Raw genomic sequence first — 16,568 nt, forward strand, 5'->3', positions numbered from 1 at the left:
CAAGTTTTTATTTCAAAGAACCAAGTGTAGTAATAAAAAAGGAAAATGACGATGGTTCCCAGGAAATGAAGAGAATATTTTCAACTAAAAGGTTGATATTTCCAATAAACTTTAAGATTGTTTTCCTTGAGACATGGTACTATCGCGGTCGAGTCATATTCCGTAAAACGAAGCATGTGTGGAGACCCGGTGGTAAGTTTATTAACTTATCATAATCAAAAACCACTAAAAATCAAAAAAGAATTACACATTTATATTCGTAACCAATTTTGGAGTCTGTGCCTAATCAAAATTAAACATTATTTTTGTATATTTGTTAATGTATTTATCTAGCTTAGTTAGTAATTTTTTAGTTAGTCACAATATTTTTGTTAGTCACGCTCCAAAATTGGTATCCAGTATATAGTATTTTTTTGGAATTTCAGTGGATTCTGGTTATAAAAACTTTTAAATTTTTTCTTTTTTTGCGTTAGTAAAAAATAGTCTCGCTGGATGGCGTAGATGTTTTACCCATGCGGTACGACTATCGCGTCGAGGTTATACATCCCTGCATAACCATGAAAAAGCGAAAACATGTGATGTTATTTGTGTAAGTAAGATGTAGATCCACCAAAATCCAACGCAAAAACACAACTGAAAGTTACAGAATTAGCAATTTCGATTACGTGGACGACATACTAATACCAGTATAAAAGCAGAGATGCGAATTATTTGAAATGTATGTATTTTAAATACATATGCAAAATACCTATTTTCATTTTACATTTTAGGTAAATACTTTTTTCGAAATTTATTTAGTATTTTATTTGAAATACTTCATATGAATATTTTATATTTGTAAGATATAAAATAGTTTTGTTACATTTTTAATTCATTGTTTTAATTTTTCATTCTTAAAATCCATAATTAGTTTATTAATGAACGTACTGATTGTGATCCTTAATGTGCTCACCATTGTCACCAAGAACAGTATTATGCCAACATTGTCCCTCAAACAAATTTGAGGTCAATGTTGATGACTACATTAGATCTGGAAACACTACAATATTTAAAAGATGAAGACAATGCTTTAGAATCCTTGTACAAACATCCAAATGTAAAAAAATGTAGTGCCACTTTACCAAGTTCTGTACCTTTGAACAAATACTAGTATTAAAATCACTTAAATAAATACTAAGCTATTTTATTTGGAAAACCTATTTTGAAATTACGTATTTTGTATTTAAATCTATTTTGTATTTCTATTTTAAATAGTAAAATAACAATGCATTTGCATTTTGTATTTAAATACTTTTACTAAACTATTTTTCACATCTCTGTATATAAGTAACCGATTTTGAAAAAATATATGAAACTAATGCTAAAGTATTCTTTCAAATAAATAAAAATTTTCCAAACCTGTTAATAACTGACGGAGTTCTGAGGTAACAACAAAAAATATATACGTGTAAAAATATGCACATTATACCTGTCGAGTTGATAACCTCCTTTTTTGTAGTCGGTTAAAAATAGCAAAAATGACTATATTCTAAAGGATATACACGGGGCAAGTGAATATGGGACGAATGGATATAAAATACAACAATATTGTTTTAAAACGGTCTTTAATTTTACTGTGGTCTAAATAACAAAATAAGTAACAATAAATAGCTTTATTGTACATAATATCGTTAAACTTTATTTTATATTCCAATAACGATTACTTTGTCTATAGATCTGAGCTTTCATGCATCATTACCTACCGGTATCTGGCTTCCTTAGGTTATGATAGTATTGTAGGAATTTGTCTCTGTTGCCCCAAATGTGTGTGTTTCCCCAGTAGCACCAAGCACTAAAACAATGGTTTAAGAGTATTAAAATCAAACAAAGTCTGTCAGTGAATAAAAAGCTGATAAGTAAACTCACATTCCAAATAATGCTCCTCCAAGATGCGCGGCGTGATCGAAAAATTTCCAGCCTAATACAACGCCAGCCAAGTCCATACTCATTATGACTTTTATGGCCTAAAACGAAATAGTAGAATACAATATACAGTAATATGTGGGCAGTCAGGATAACCACCTAGTTGAGTGATTTATTAAGTTAACAATAAAGAAATATTTTTTCGATATTGCAATTAAAATAATTTTATCGTTAATAAGTAGTTAGAAATGTATAATTCATTAAACCAACATACTTATTATATCACCTGTTGGATATAATATTAATATTGTAGAAGTACAAACATATTCTTACCGTGCCTGCGGCAAATGTGTACATGGGCAGAAAGATTATGCTCAGTCTGGTGTCAGGATACTGTACACACACATAGGACAATACTGACATTATAGCGCCAGACTGAAAAAATAAAACCGTCATTATATAAGAGCTCTTGTCTCACTTCCATATGGGGTCCGAATATATGTTAGAAATGGTGTGGTTTAGTTTCTACAACTGGCATCCAATATTAGTGTAACCTCCAAGAGTTTTAGATTTGAGCAAAAGAATATTACTGTGGCATTATCTAGGAAGCGATCTGGCAACTGCAGTAAGACATTAAACAATATTGTAATCAAAATATGGGGCTGGTCCTTGAAAAATTTCGAAAGTTAAATTGAATCACTCACTGCTCCAAGGCTAAGACCGGGTTGGCTCAGCATCACTTTGTATAGGAAACTTGCAAAACTGCTTATAACACCGGCACTTAAGTACATGGCAGTAAATTGTTCTTTACCCAGAGAAGCAATAGCGGCTGAAACAAAAGCATCTTATGAGCATTTCCATCACATTTCAGTTTAATAGTTTACAATTACAGTTAACCCATTCTGTGGGATCTAAATCTGAGCATCATTTGTTAGATATACCTATACAAAATGCTACCTGACATGGGAATTAAATCCAGGACAACTCACATATAATATAATGCCATTATAGCCCAGGGGCAATATTATAAACAATATATTAATTTAATTTATGTACCAACTAATATTATGTAGTGTATAATAAAATATTTTTTGTTTACCTGGCATAAAACTATAGAGAACATACATATTCGCTGCTAGATGTAATGCTGAATAATGGCTAAAGGTTGACAGCACCATTGGTAAACATACTGCACCTGCAAACAATTTTAAAATATTTATACTTGACTAAAGATTTTAAATATGTACCTACTGCTAAGAAAACTAATTTTATATTTATTTATTAAAAGGAACAACTCACAAAACATATATCAATGCCCGATTGCTACAAGGTTTCAAACAAAAAACTAAATGCTGTTTCAATTACGAGTCATCACAGCATGCATTTGTTTTTGGCTTTTTACATAAAATGCAACTTGGGATAAATATTTTTTAAAAGTAGCAATTTTCTGCCGTTTGTACTAACTTTCATTAAAAAAAAATTAATTGTTAAGAGACAGACATAGAATTAAAAGTCCTGTATACAGTACATAAGGTCTCATGGTATCAAGTTATTTCATTGATATAATACAATGCCTTCAAACCAGAATGCAATGGTTTTTAACACTAGTTCTATTCAAAAGGGATTAGCCACAATTTGTTATGTTTACAGAACCAAAGAGTTCTATAGAAAACTCATTAGGATTCCATGGAACTAAATTAATCATTCTTAACATTCAGATTTAATTTTAATTATTTGATGTTGAATTTTGTTTCAGAAAATAAGTCTTGTTGAGTTAATACACAACAAGACTTATTGCCTTTAAAGTTTAGGTACTAGATTTAGAATCTTAATTCAAATTATACTACTGTAATATATATTTTTTAAATATATTGCACTTACTGCCTGTAGGATTGGAGCAGAAGTATTTCACCATGAAGGGTTGTAGTGCTCTCACACGCCATGCACCAAATACTAGGACATTAGCTGCTAATATTGGATAGAACACCTTCTCACTGTCCCTTAATGAGCTCCACCATTTTTTCAGCGGTCCTGGTTCCTTCCTTTGCTGAATAAAATATACTCTACATAACAAACTTTATGATGGCAAAAATATTGTAGCAATACTGTAAATATTATTTATTAAAATAAAATATATGTAGTGTGAGGTATATGTATATATAATAGCTATGATATATTGTAAGAAAAAACATAGTGTAAGTTATAAACAAGAGAAGATGCTCACAAATTGTGCTAAATACTTTTTTCTGCTGTGCACTCAGCCAGTTACTTGGTTTCTTTAGTAGTGAGGTGGCATGAGCTCGCAGGCTCTCATATTCCCATATAACGCAGGCTGTGAGACTTCCTGTAGATATCTAAAAAAATACAAAAAACACTTTAACCACCAAAACATTTTATATATTTGTAAATGGTTGATATTTACTATAAAAATAATTAAAAGATTGTTTCATTGCATCCTTACCCCGATTGTAAACAAAAGAGGTTTCATTAGCTTCTTGGGGCTTAGAGTGCCAGATTCGACATGCAGACTTTCCAACGGGTCCGGTTCCAAAGCAGGCCGGCGCCCGCCGCGTTGGGATTTGTGGAAAGAATTACGAAACAAACGTACATTGCCTGTAGAGCCATACAATTGTTTAAGACGCATAGGCTTGCTAAAAAAATAGTCAATATTATTGCACAATCCTCGAAACAATAAAGTAACCTATAGCTAAACTTCTTACCAACTATTCATCAACTCCGCGGCCGAGAGAACATTTCTACAAAACATATTAGTATCTTTTTCTTAAAACGTAATTTTACATTATTTATTATGGTTTAAATTTGATTATTTATGAAGTTATGAAAAATAAAAATTCAACAATAAATAATTTGAATGTGACATAAAAAAGATGACATTTGTTTAGGGGTTGTCAGGAATTTTTTATGATCATACAGCCAAATTTTTTTCTTTTTCTGAATATCTGAAATAATGCATCTTACCATTATGTAAAAAAAACTTGTTTGGTTGTATATACCTATTTTGATTAGTTAATTAACATCATTAGGTACATATTATTAAGTATTAACCGATTTATTTAATCAGTTGTGACCTTGATATACTAACAGTACCTATAGTTATTATGAACTGTGGAACGAAAGTTCCCGGGTTCAATTCTTAATTCGTTTATTTACTTTGAATGGTTGAACTTTGGTGGAACAGTACATATAGGTACTGCTTCTCAGTTCATTCATTATTTTTTGAGGAGTCCCAGGAGGTCTGAACATTCCATTCAGGCAGGCTTCCTGCAAATGTATTGCGCCGATTCATTTTTCTTTTTCGTATTCGGCGGCCATTTTTAAGTTACGCTTATTCGACTCGCGTAGTGTAGCGACAGCAAACAAAAGCATGCGACCGATGTTAAATGCGTCGTCGACGCGTCGACCCGTATGCAGAATAGGCTTAAAATGTACTTTCACGAACATACGGCCATGTCGCCTTAGCTATATCGAGTATCTAATAATATTAGCCCTGTATTATATACTTATCATACACACATATCATCATACATACACATATCCTCAACTACTGAGTGGGATTAGGTCTTAGTCCACCACACTGGCCTAGTACGTATTGGTAGACTTCATATACCCTCAAAATTCTTACAGGGAACTTCTCAGGTATACAGGTTTCCTCACGAAGTTTCCTTCACCATTAAAGCAGGCTATAATTCACACAGAATATACAGTAACACACAGAATTCACACTACACACATAATTTTAGAAAAGTCAGAAGTGTGTGCCCTTGGGATTTGAACCTGCGGACATTGGTCTCGGCAGTCCGTTCGACTCCTAACTAGGCTATAGCCGCTTTTCATCAAGTATCTTCATTGATAAAAATATTTACCAATGCAATTATTACTCCCTTATTCATAGACGTTATTTATCAAAGAACGGAGCATTGCTGTAATAACAATAAGTCTGTTTCTCAGCTTTGTTTATCGGACAGCCAACTAGATTCAAGTTGTATCTCAATATTAGCCAATCAAACCACACAACCACAACAACGGCCCTATGTCTACGCACTGTGAAGGCTGCCATGCCGTTAGCATTGAGAAACAGACTTGTTATCACAGTAATGCTTAATGCGTCCTTAGGGGCCGTTCAAGTATTACGTAACGGAATTTTTGAAGATGTCTGACCCCCTCTGCCGCCTTTATAACGCGCCGTAAAGTTTTGCTGTACGACCCCCCCCCCCCTCCTAAAGTTATGTAACTCTAAAGTGACATTTTTTTTGTAATATTCACAATTAAGTAAGTATTTTACGCAAAATACTGGAAAGTCGCTAAAATACCTTTGTTATTGTTTTTAAATAAAAAAAGTAATGTTACATAACGCTTTGTACGAGTCCCCCCTCCTGTCCCCGTAACGCTTCGTAACGTTTTACAAGATACCCCCCCCCTCCCCAAATTGCATTACGTACTTCATACTTGAACGGCCCCTTAGATAAATAACGTCCATGAATAAGGGAGTCAGTATATAGGTAACTTTGTATCTACAGGTAGGTACTTAGGTAAACGTAAATAATTGTATCAAAGTTAAAATACATTTAAAATAAAATGATGAAAATTAAACAAGGTTCAAGCTTTAAAGTTAAAATTTTTCAAACAAATACGTAGATAGGTTATATATCAGCGTTTTTGTTGAGGACCTATCTATTAGCTCAGAGTATAGAATTTGTGTAATCGGTAGGCTCACCCCTTAGGACCTATTACATCACGCGACGGCGAAAATTGAATTTTCTGGTTTCACCTCTGTTTACCCAGTTAAGGAGGCGTGACCTGTGTATTTTTTTTTTAATACAGTACTTACGTTATTATATTCATTTTTTGGGGCTGGCTGTACATGTTTTTTTTTTTTGGGGGAACGCCATGTTTATCACCAGGGTTACCGTGGTAATGGTGTACAGGCGATCCCCCGGCTTAGCAACCATGGCGTTCTTTAGGATATGGGATTGGGATGGAGGGAAATGGGGTAATGGGAAGGGAGGGGGAGGAGATGGGGGGGGGGGGTTACAGCGGCTGTACACGGTTAGGTCAGTTCTTTTGTCTTTCTGTCTTAATGATAGGTAGCGTTAAGCTGCCTAGAGATAGTAGTACACCGGGCGGACTCGCATTGCTGTTTAAGCCGATGGTGACACATTGTACTCATACCTGGTACAATGAAGGAAGGGTACAACAGCTACCACTGTGTTGTCGCGACACCTCGACGCCGCGGCGAAATGGCCTCTATTGTTTCTTACGGCAGGCAGATGTGGTGGGTTTCTGCAAACGCTCTTAATCCATAAGGCGGATGGGGAAATGTGGTTTGGCCTTAGACGTTAGGGCACAAGTCTTTCCAGTTTATTAGTATTTTTTTTAAGTAAATTAATAGTAGTCTTTAATTTCTTTAAATAATGAGCATTGTTCATAGTAGCACAGTACCGGTATTAGTAATAATCAGGTATAGAATATGGAATAGACCCAAAGTGATTAAAGTCTTTGTTGGACTGATTTATTGTTTATTACGTACTTTAAACATGTTGTAGTTCCATACAATGTATTTAGACTGTAAGGTGATACTTAGTGCCTACATAGGTACTACTTACATTTTTTTTATGCGTGCACGACAAAGTGACCCCATTGTACCTGATGGTAAGTGGAGTGGGGTCTAATAGCATGTCGACTGACGAGAAATGATTACCCCTCGCCAGTGGACACAGTTATGCCGACCTGTTGGAACCACACAGGAAATACACAGGCTGATCCCGGAACGCTACGCACTTACGTAGGTCACTATGGTGGTTGTTAACCGTGGGGATATACAATAATATATTCTACCACCAGCATTTTGGTAGGACTTACTTAATATTTTTTTATCATTGAATAAAGAAACACAAAAAATTACTCAAAATGATTTAAAGCTAGAGTGCGAATGATTTCAATCTCATTTACTTAAGATTAGGTATGTATAGGCTACCGAAATAGCTAATTATTATTAAAATCGTAATCAAAACCATTAATTTCATGCAATAAACAGGTATGGATCAATGTAAAATAATATGCGATACCTAAGTAGATAGGTATTTGAAGAATATCAAATTTTAATAAGGAACACATGATATTATAGGTAGGTATTGAATATTGATTTTAAAGTATTATAATTAACTGTAAATAGATATTTTTTACACATAATTTCTTGTTGGGTACCAGCTTTTAAAAATTATTTTAGTTTATCTATTTGCTTCTAAGTATAACTGGTTTACGAGTTGTTACCGGTCTACTTGTGTAAGGTCGCACTATAGAACAAACAGATTGTGCTTGACAATAAAAAGGGGTTGTAGGGGCGAGGCACCCAGCTGCTCTCCGCGCATGCTCTGTTAAGTCGGAATTCCGTCGCGACCCTCATCAACTTCAGTCTATATTCGGTGGAGTAAGGGCCACAGTGTTCCTTCATTTAAAATATTCTTACAGGAATATAAAATCCTACATTTTTCAAAAGTAAGTAGAATTTATTTATATAGCCGCGACTTATTGTATTTTAATTACTTACTTGGATTAATTTACTCTCGGCTCTTTTGGAAAACACCAAGTCTATAGATGGATTAGTTTGCCTGTAAAAATACACTGTGACAGAGACGTATGACGCAATTGATCCGCTTCTTAATTCCAGTGGTTAAATGAGTTCTTTCATATTCGTTAAAATCGTATTGTTACTAACGAGTTTAAATGTTTTACCGCCAAAGTTTTTCTAAATGGCGTCGTAGGCAAATCGATATGGCTAAACCATGTGGACTTTTACCATGTGATTGTTTGTTTAATACTTGCACTAGCGGAAACGAGAGTGCCTCAAATATTAATATAAGGCCAATAAATATTATCTAATAAGAATCTTAGTGGACAGTTCAGTGTCCTTATTTGTGATTGATTTTTACCTATAACGACCTATTGACATACTTCTTTACAGAAATGATGAAGCCAAAATTATCGAGATATCATCAAGTCCTTGAATTATTTAAACATCAACTGTTGTGACCCATAGATATTTAATCACGATTCATATTATTTTCTATTTTAAATTTAATTATAAACTTACTTTTTGAAACTTAAGTGTTTTATATATGTATTTAAGCAGTTCAAATTGAGTTTAATCTGTACTTAGCTAATAAAACTATTGTTTTACATGGAATTGATGTATAGATCGCATGATATTCAGAGGATTGTTAATGAGAGCTGTTGAAAAGTAATTGAAATAAGCAAAGCTTATTTTTGATTGAATTGGGTGCTATTCTATTTTCTTTTTTTTTATTTAAAATGAAAGTTTGTAAGTAAAGAAGGCAAATTTTTAACAATGGAGCAGTATGCAGATGATATGTTATGGTTAGTTGTAAGCGGGTTTCTCGTGGCATTCGTACTGGCATTTGGTATTGGCGCAAATGACGTCGCTAACTCCTTCGGAACCAGCGTTGGATCGAAAGTACTAACACTTACACAAGCATGTATTCTCGCCACTATCTTCGAAATTTCGGGTGCTGTCTTAATTGGTAAGTTTCTACAAAACCTAATTTAATTTGCTTCTGCGTTTTTTTCCGTGGCGTAATAACAGGAGGTATAATGAGAGCATAATGGATGTCCCCGGCTTCAAGCGGACGAAAAGGATCGCTGAGTAGAATCCCAAAATTTAGACCTAATACTTAGTGCTTTTTTTTTTTTAAATAGACTACACTTTGTGTTAGTGTTCACATTTTTGCCGTGACGTAAATAAAAGTCACTATACAAAATCTGTAGATTTACACAGATTTTTCATATTTCAAATACCTGCATGTAATATGTCTGGGCAGCACTGGTAAAGAGCTCCATAGCATGAATTTGTCAAGGGACTTGACGGTGTAGTAACGCCACTAATATCAATATAGATTGAGCGGCAGCACAACGGTACAAAGCTTTACACGGTACCTAAAGGCCGGGCGTAAACACGTGCTGTGAAGCGGTTGAGACGCGTCACGCAGATGAAGCGTTTAGTATACTTACCTACCCAAGTCACCATCTTGTGAATATCACATTATACTACTGCCGGTTATTTCTCCATGAACTACATATTCGATGATGCTGCTTTAGGAATACTGGTCTCTTACTTGTATGTGGTAAGAGATTTGTAATGAATACAAGCTCATAGGTTTCTCGTGCGGGAAAGTCCGTCTATGACATATGCTCCTGCAATGTCTCTGATGTGTTTCGATTCGAAGGAAACTGTAGTCAGTATAATTGGCTTTATGAGACTTACCTGAATATTACCATTTCATGTCTTAGGGTGACAAGAGTGGTTCGAAGCTATGCAATTAAAAGTATGGGTGGTATCCTACTGTTTATGGGTATAAGTATTGCTTACCTCTCATCAGATGAGCGGCATGTTAGTAGTCACTTAATTGTTTAAAAAAATCCTAATGGAAAATTTGCAAGTTTATATTATAAGAAAATTAATAACTAAGTATACAATCCAAACTTACCGCACCATATTTTTTAGGTTACAAAGTATCAGATACAATGCGTAAAGGGATACTGGATGTGTCCCTGTATGCTGACGGTGGCGAAAGACTTCTGGCCGCCGGGTGCCTGGCAGCGCTCATAGCGGGGGCCACGTGGTTGATACTGGCGACTGCACTGCGGCTACCCGTATCTGGAACTCATTCGGTAGTCGGAGCCACTGTTGGATTTACACTCACAGCTAAGGGTCCTGTTGGTGTTCGCTGGTCTACTCTTGGTGCTATCGGTAATCATAAATTTTCAAATTGCGATTTATTTCAATGACTACTATGGTCTCAGGTGGCCGTAATATTGTATGTTATTGGTTGTGTACTTACTAGCTTTGCATTTTTTTGGTAATCTAATATCCATAGGAAAACAAATTTATCCAATTCCTCACGTAAAAATATACAATTACAGCTTAATGAAATTTAAAACATGGGTACTTAGTACCTAGTTCTCGTCATTAAAAGTCGATACGACTCTGTATTAATCCAGAGCGTTTACTTAATTGCATAATTTACTTACTAAGTACTTACTTTTAAAGATTAAATACCTACCATTCGTCTTTTGTCGTTGCCATGAATTGATATGCCATAAACTTTAACATGCTATAAAATTTGACCTCAAGTTTTACAACTTTTGTACTTATCTAGGATTTTTCTATAGCTGTACTTGAGCAATTTATATTATGATAAATTTATGTAAACTTGTTTTAAAAAGTTGTCTTATTTTCAGTGTTGTCTTGGTTTGTATCACCAGCCCTTAGCGGCACGGCGTCTGCTATGCTGTTCTGGGTAGTCCGCCGATTTATATTGCGAGCACCTCAGCCGATTAAAGCAGGTCTTCGGGCTTTGCCTTTTTTCTACGGAGCTACCGTTGCAGTGAATGTGTTGAGCGTGGTGCATGATGGTCCTAAACGTGAGTTAACGTATTAGGGAACTACATTTTCTTTATACTAACGTTATAACTTTTACTGTTATATAACGCATTTGATATGAAAATGATTGCATATCTAAAATGTTTTGTGAGATTATTTTGGTATGTTTTCATCAACTTTTTTTTATAGTCATATAAATACTATGCGTAATATGCTGGTAGCGTGAAGAAATTTGAGTGTTTCTTTTAAATTTTTCAGTGCTTATAATATTTCGTAGTTATTGTTTATAACGAAAAGGCATAAAAGTGGTGATGTGATACATTGAGTCAAAAACTACCGCTGACCATTTAAATAGTCCGGCGCGGTCGGTATCTAAATATGTAAAGGTTCTTTTTATTATGTGATAGTGCTGGCGATGGACAAGATTCCTTTGTGGGTGGCATTGGCTGGCTCGCTAGCGCTGGGGGCGCTGGTGGCGGGCTGTGTGCGCGCCTTCCTCGTGCCACATTACCGTCGCAAGCTCACTGCACCACCAGTCAACTTCTCTTTAGGGCTTTCTAACGGTAAGCGTTTTTCCATTTATATGTCCTTGAACATGTTAGGTAATATTTTATCCAGATTATTTAATTTGCATATTTACATTATGGCACATTTTTAATTAATTGTCATTGTTATCCAGAAACTACTCCAGCCAACACGCCCACTCACTCCAACAAGAGCGTTCCCCAGCGCCCCACTTCACTACTATCTGAAGACGGAAAAGTTCTTGAAGCAATAGCAGAGAGCGCGGAGATGGTGACTTTGAGTGACGCCGACAAAGCATCTGATGGGGTACGAGAGATGAACGCTAGGAACAGAGCGCTGCTGGCCACCATGGACGACTGTAGTATCCTATCAAGGAGCCTCAGTCCGCCGAATAAACCTCGATTGCAATTAGTAGACGCGGACCCACAAATCAACACACTTAAATATATCGATGAGACCTTGAGCTGTTGTAAAAGTTTAGACTCCGCTCAAATGGCAGGAATGGGTGAAAGCTACGATTCAAGGAATGGGTTTTTCGGAGGCTCGTGTGATACCATCGCTCGCGGAGAATTCGATAGATTGGCTGCGGCAAGAGCGCTTCCTGTTGTTGGTTTCGAGACTCCTCCTCCGCGCATCGAAAAAGAGGATTCTAGCTTCTTCAAGGCCAAAACACAGGTAAAAATGGAATTGTTTATTGTTTTTGTATTATAATATTTTAATGGTAGTTTCGACCGTGTTAAATTATTTAAAAAAAAAACACGTTGCGTATGAAGTCTCAAAGAATGACCGTTTAAATCAAATAAGGCATTAAACAGTATAAGTAATAAGTCAGTTTCAATCCTTGAAACCAGTGATTGACAAATTTACGGAGCCTTCAAACCATTGATAAAATTGTATTTATCGCTACTATAACCAAACTAATTTATTTTGGTTTATAGGTATCACCGTAGATATAAAATCTACTAGATATACTTACTTATTATTTACATAGTCATGATACAAATTTATACCAGTCTAAACCTATAAATGGTCAATAGAAAAGAACATGTTACAATAAAATAATAATTTTCCAAATATTGTTATATAAATTTTGATTTATTTTATGTTTCTCCACAGGCGCCAGTAAGCTCCAGCGCGTGGAGCATCGAGGGCGAGAGCAAGCGCCTGCCAGCCATAACGCCCAACTCGAGCGCGGCGCCGCTGCTGCGCGCGCCGTCCCCGCCGCCCGCCCCGCCGCAGCCGCCGCCACCCGACACCCTTCGCCTCTTCTCCTTTCTCCAAGTACTCACTGCTACGTTTGGAGCGTTCGCACATGGGGGGAATGATGTCAGGTAATGGTTAAAGAATATGCACTGAAGTGACGGTCTTCAGCGCGCTAGTGACGGTCTTGGAGGCAATGCCTGCTGTCACCTTGCTACTACATACTGATATTTTTATACGTCCTCTTGTAATAAAACATACGAGGCAGTTAAGAAAGTAGGCATTAACATTATTCATTGTACATTTTCAGCAACGCAATAGGTCCTCTGGTGGCGCTGTGGCTGGTGTACTCCGAGGGCGCGGCCCACAGTCGCGCGGAGACGCCGCTCGCGATCTTGGTATTTGGTGGCGTGGGCATCGCGCTCGGCCTGTGGCTGTGGGGCCGCCGCGTCATCCGCACCGTCGGCGAGGATCTCACCAGCATCACCCCTGACACGTGAGTCTACAAGCCTCGCTTTTGTAGTTATTGTGATAATTATGATCGGCGATTATTTCTTTCAACGGTTAAGTTTTATCTACCAGTTAAAAAGGTGCAGATTCTAGAAATACGTAGCTATTATATATCTTGCATGGGAAATTCTAAGCATATATGGTTATTATTTTATTGATAGACATTACAGCCACAACGCATATAATTATTTTTCGACCGGATTTACCCATTTGAGGTTACCTAGTCATTTTCGGACAAAGAAAAAATAATTTAATAAAATTTAACATCCGTTTCTTAGTATAATTATTATTTGGTATGTTGATTAACGTAAGTTTGATGTTATTTCACTTTTTAATTTCACAGGGGATTCACTATTGAACTGGGTGCAGCGTTGACCGTACTGGTGGCAAGCAAAGCAGGTTTACCGGTCTCTACCACGCACTGTAAAGTTGGCTCCGTAGTTTGCGTAGGCTACTTCTCGCAGAAATCCGTGGACTGGAGTTTATTTAGGTTCGTATTATAAATCTTTGGATATTAATATTTGCTTTGTCTTACAGTCGCCTGACACGTCCCTTATTTATCTGGTAATACCATGGATGTATTTTTGTACTTCTGAAGAAGTACAAAAATATAGTAAAGGATTCAAAGAACTCCGATAAGATTGCCAGCTGGAATGATCAAATACGTTACGCTTATTATTTGCATATTTTTTTTAGTGCTTTACCTTGTCTAATAGTAAATAATATAAAACTGTTAATTTTATTCTAGGAACATAATATACGCGTGGGTGATCACCGTGCCAGCCGTGGCGGCCATCGCGGCGCTCTCCATGTTGGCGCTTGAAGCGTTTGTCGTTTAAAGCATTGCATCAGTTGTAGAACTAAACGTACTCATGCATTAAGTGTTTATTTCTTCGTTAAAATTAAATGGATGTTCAAAATCACGTCTCTCGTCCACATGACAAAATATTAATTAAGAAATAGATAACTTTACATAGGTACTATAATTCTTCTTTAACTTTTCATACAATGTTTTGAAATATTACATTTTTAAGAGAGAGATGTAGTTTAATGGAGTTTTTATAAGATCTAGTATTCTGGCTGTTACATTGTTTTAAAATAATCAATATACCTATCCATATCAAAATGCAAAGTTATGTGGACGAGCTTCTAGTTAACATGTTCGCGTTTTCCGTAGATTGATGTGTTAAATGATAAGACTCAGCCGTAACTATTTCTAAGCGACACTTCACCAATACTAGCCAATACGGAACTGTGTTAATTAGCTGTAAAACAGATCAATTCGTTTAAGCCTAAGGTCTAAGTACTTAATCTAATGTTTGGATATCAAGTTTATCAAATTGGTATAAGTACTAAGTCTATATTTCTGTCAATAGAAATACTGATGCAATTATAGTTGTTCTTTTAGTCTATGCTCTCTTATAAATGTTGTAATAGATTAATATTACTAAAAAATATTGTTTTCTGTTTGTAGAGAACCATTGATCAGTGTGACAACTATGTAAAACCAACGCTGGCCACATACGAGTACCAAGTCACGTACGCAAATTAAACGTGTAAACCGGTGCTTACAAATTAGTTTTATTCAATTCATTTCACTATCATAGATTAAGAGTTATTTGACTAAGAGACTACTATTAAATAATCGTCTTGGAAAATGAGACCAAATGTTTTGAAAAATTTAAATTATTATATTGAGATTGTGTAAATTTTCTTAGAGATGTTTTAAAGTTATTGTTTATAAAATAATAGCGTTGGAATAGCACGGCCGGAAATTAATGCATTTTTATATTGTTTTTTTATGATTTGATAAAAAACGTGATAAAAACCTGTTATGTAGTAAAAACACTACGTGGATATAAATGATGTCAGTCAATGGATATATCGTAGCGTGAGGAGGCCAATTCTGCATAGGTGACTTATGTATGTTAACACTCTTCAATAAATGATTAGATGTCACTATTGTTGAATAAACTTATTAGTTGAAAAATACCTGTTTTATTTTAACAAATACTTAACTAACACTATAAAGGAACTACTTAATTCGAATTATAGTGTTGTTTGGAACCCACTTAGGTACGACCGATATGAGTCAGAAAATGTTTTAAATTAATTGTTCTGTAAATTCGAAGAAGTGTCAGTGGCACTTCTGGATGTATTTAACAGGGCAGATGCAAAGAGAATTATAATATAGGTAGATGTCTAAATTTAATTTTGTACCTCATGTTGTCTTCGTTAAAAACACTTAAGCGCGTAGTAGTGATATCCCGCTAACTCTTTCTTATAGAGACTAAACGGGATTTCCGTGCTTTCTGGCGTTTTTGCCATGCCTATTATTGGAATCAAATTTGATGTTCATGTGATAGGACCCTTTCGTTTTATTGCACTTGCAAATTACGACTCGCGACGTCACGCTTATATCCTTCAGTTTTTGTCAGTTACCATTTTCATCTGATCGCAATCGATATGCGATTATTGAGCTGATTTTGATAATTCTTTCAACGCTAGGATATTTATCATATTTTTTAAAATAGGTATAATAAAGGCATCCAGCCTATTGCATCAGTCGTATGAGTGACGATCTCAGATTATCGTCTTAGATTTGGATGATTATGAGGTATTGTAAGAAAAAAGTACTTTGTTCTATAATTATTTATTATTAAGGTGGTAGCTCAAGGTCCATTTTCATATTTCTGCCTTTAAAATTTCGTCATATTAAATTTTAAAGGCCGAAATATCCATGATTATTAATTATTTTTACATTTTTCTTTCAACTGCGAGAACTAATCACTAACTAGACGTGAATTTAAATTCTTTACTTGCCAATACTTGTTTAGTTACCCAGATTAAAGCCGAAACAAAATGTATGAAAATGGACCTTGAGCTACCACCTTAATAGACTTTTCTTATACACACGCTCGAAATATCCGAACTCGTATTTTTGTTTACAGCTGTACAACTGTTACCTACGATTCTATGGAATTAAACCATAGCGGGCGGTTCAAGATTTTTT

The 16,568-nt window shown here is 35.5% G+C and overlaps 2 protein-coding genes across 2 annotated transcripts; one reads left to right on the forward strand and one right to left on the reverse strand.

Annotated features, from left to right (window-relative positions):
* Window positions 1–1,587: 1,587 nt before the first annotated feature.
* On the reverse strand, window positions 1,588–4,866 carry LOC115445789 (presenilins-associated rhomboid-like protein, mitochondrial). Its single transcript, XM_037444793.1, has 9 exons — window positions 4,623–4,866; window positions 4,364–4,553; window positions 4,123–4,256; window positions 3,784–3,944; window positions 3,002–3,097; window positions 2,607–2,731; window positions 2,236–2,337; window positions 1,906–2,003; window positions 1,588–1,831 (listed from the first exon to the last, which is right to left on the reverse strand). The coding sequence occupies exons 1-9, from the start codon at window positions 4,667–4,669 to the stop codon at window positions 1,735–1,737; spliced, it is 1,050 nt and encodes a 349-aa protein (XP_037300690.1). The 5' UTR covers window positions 4,670–4,866; the 3' UTR covers window positions 1,588–1,734.
* Window positions 4,867–8,211: 3,345 nt separating this feature from the next.
* LOC115445787 (sodium-dependent phosphate transporter 1-A) lies at window positions 8,212–15,545 on the forward strand. The gene is made up of 10 exons (XM_030172218.2): window positions 8,212–8,418; window positions 8,885–9,461; window positions 10,442–10,687; window positions 11,179–11,361; window positions 11,728–11,883; window positions 12,000–12,520; window positions 12,962–13,176; window positions 13,356–13,541; window positions 13,899–14,045; window positions 14,304–15,545. Exons 2-10 carry the CDS (start codon window positions 9,269–9,271, stop codon window positions 14,392–14,394), a joined length of 1,938 nt encoding a protein of 645 aa, XP_030028078.1. The 5' UTR covers window positions 8,212–8,418; window positions 8,885–9,268; the 3' UTR covers window positions 14,395–15,545.
* Window positions 15,546–16,568: the final 1,023 nt, after the last annotated feature.

The sequence above is a fragment of the Manduca sexta genome, chromosome 28 (assembly GCF_014839805.1).
Source record: "Manduca sexta isolate Smith_Timp_Sample1 chromosome 28, JHU_Msex_v1.0, whole genome shotgun sequence".
NCBI lineage: Eukaryota > Metazoa > Arthropoda > Insecta > Lepidoptera > Sphingidae > Manduca > Manduca sexta.

Excerpts from the sequence above, each read along its gene's own strand:
- LOC115445789 (XM_037444793.1), bottom strand. The coding sequence starts at position 4,669 with ATGTTTTGTAGAAATGTTCTCTCGGCCGCGGAGTTGATGAATAGTTG. Across the intron at positions 4,257-4,363 it reads CTCTTTTGTTTACAATCGGG|ATATCTACAGGAAGTCTCAC; the intron begins GTAAGGATGCAA and ends GTATTTTTTTAG. Across the intron at positions 2,338-2,606 it reads CCGGTCTTAGCCTTGGAGCA|TCTGGCGCTATAATGTCAGT; the intron begins GTGAGTGATTCA and ends TTATTTTTTCAG.
- LOC115445787 (XM_030172218.2), top strand. The coding sequence starts at position 9,269 with ATGGAGCAGTATGCAGATGATATGTTATGGTTAGTTGTAAGCGGGTTT. Across the intron at positions 9,462-10,441 it reads TTCGGGTGCTGTCTTAATTG|GTTACAAAGTATCAGATACA; the intron begins GTAAGTTTCTAC and ends CATATTTTTTAG. Across the intron at positions 10,688-11,178 it reads GTCTACTCTTGGTGCTATCG|TGTTGTCTTGGTTTGTATCA; the intron begins GTAATCATAAAT and ends TCTTATTTTCAG.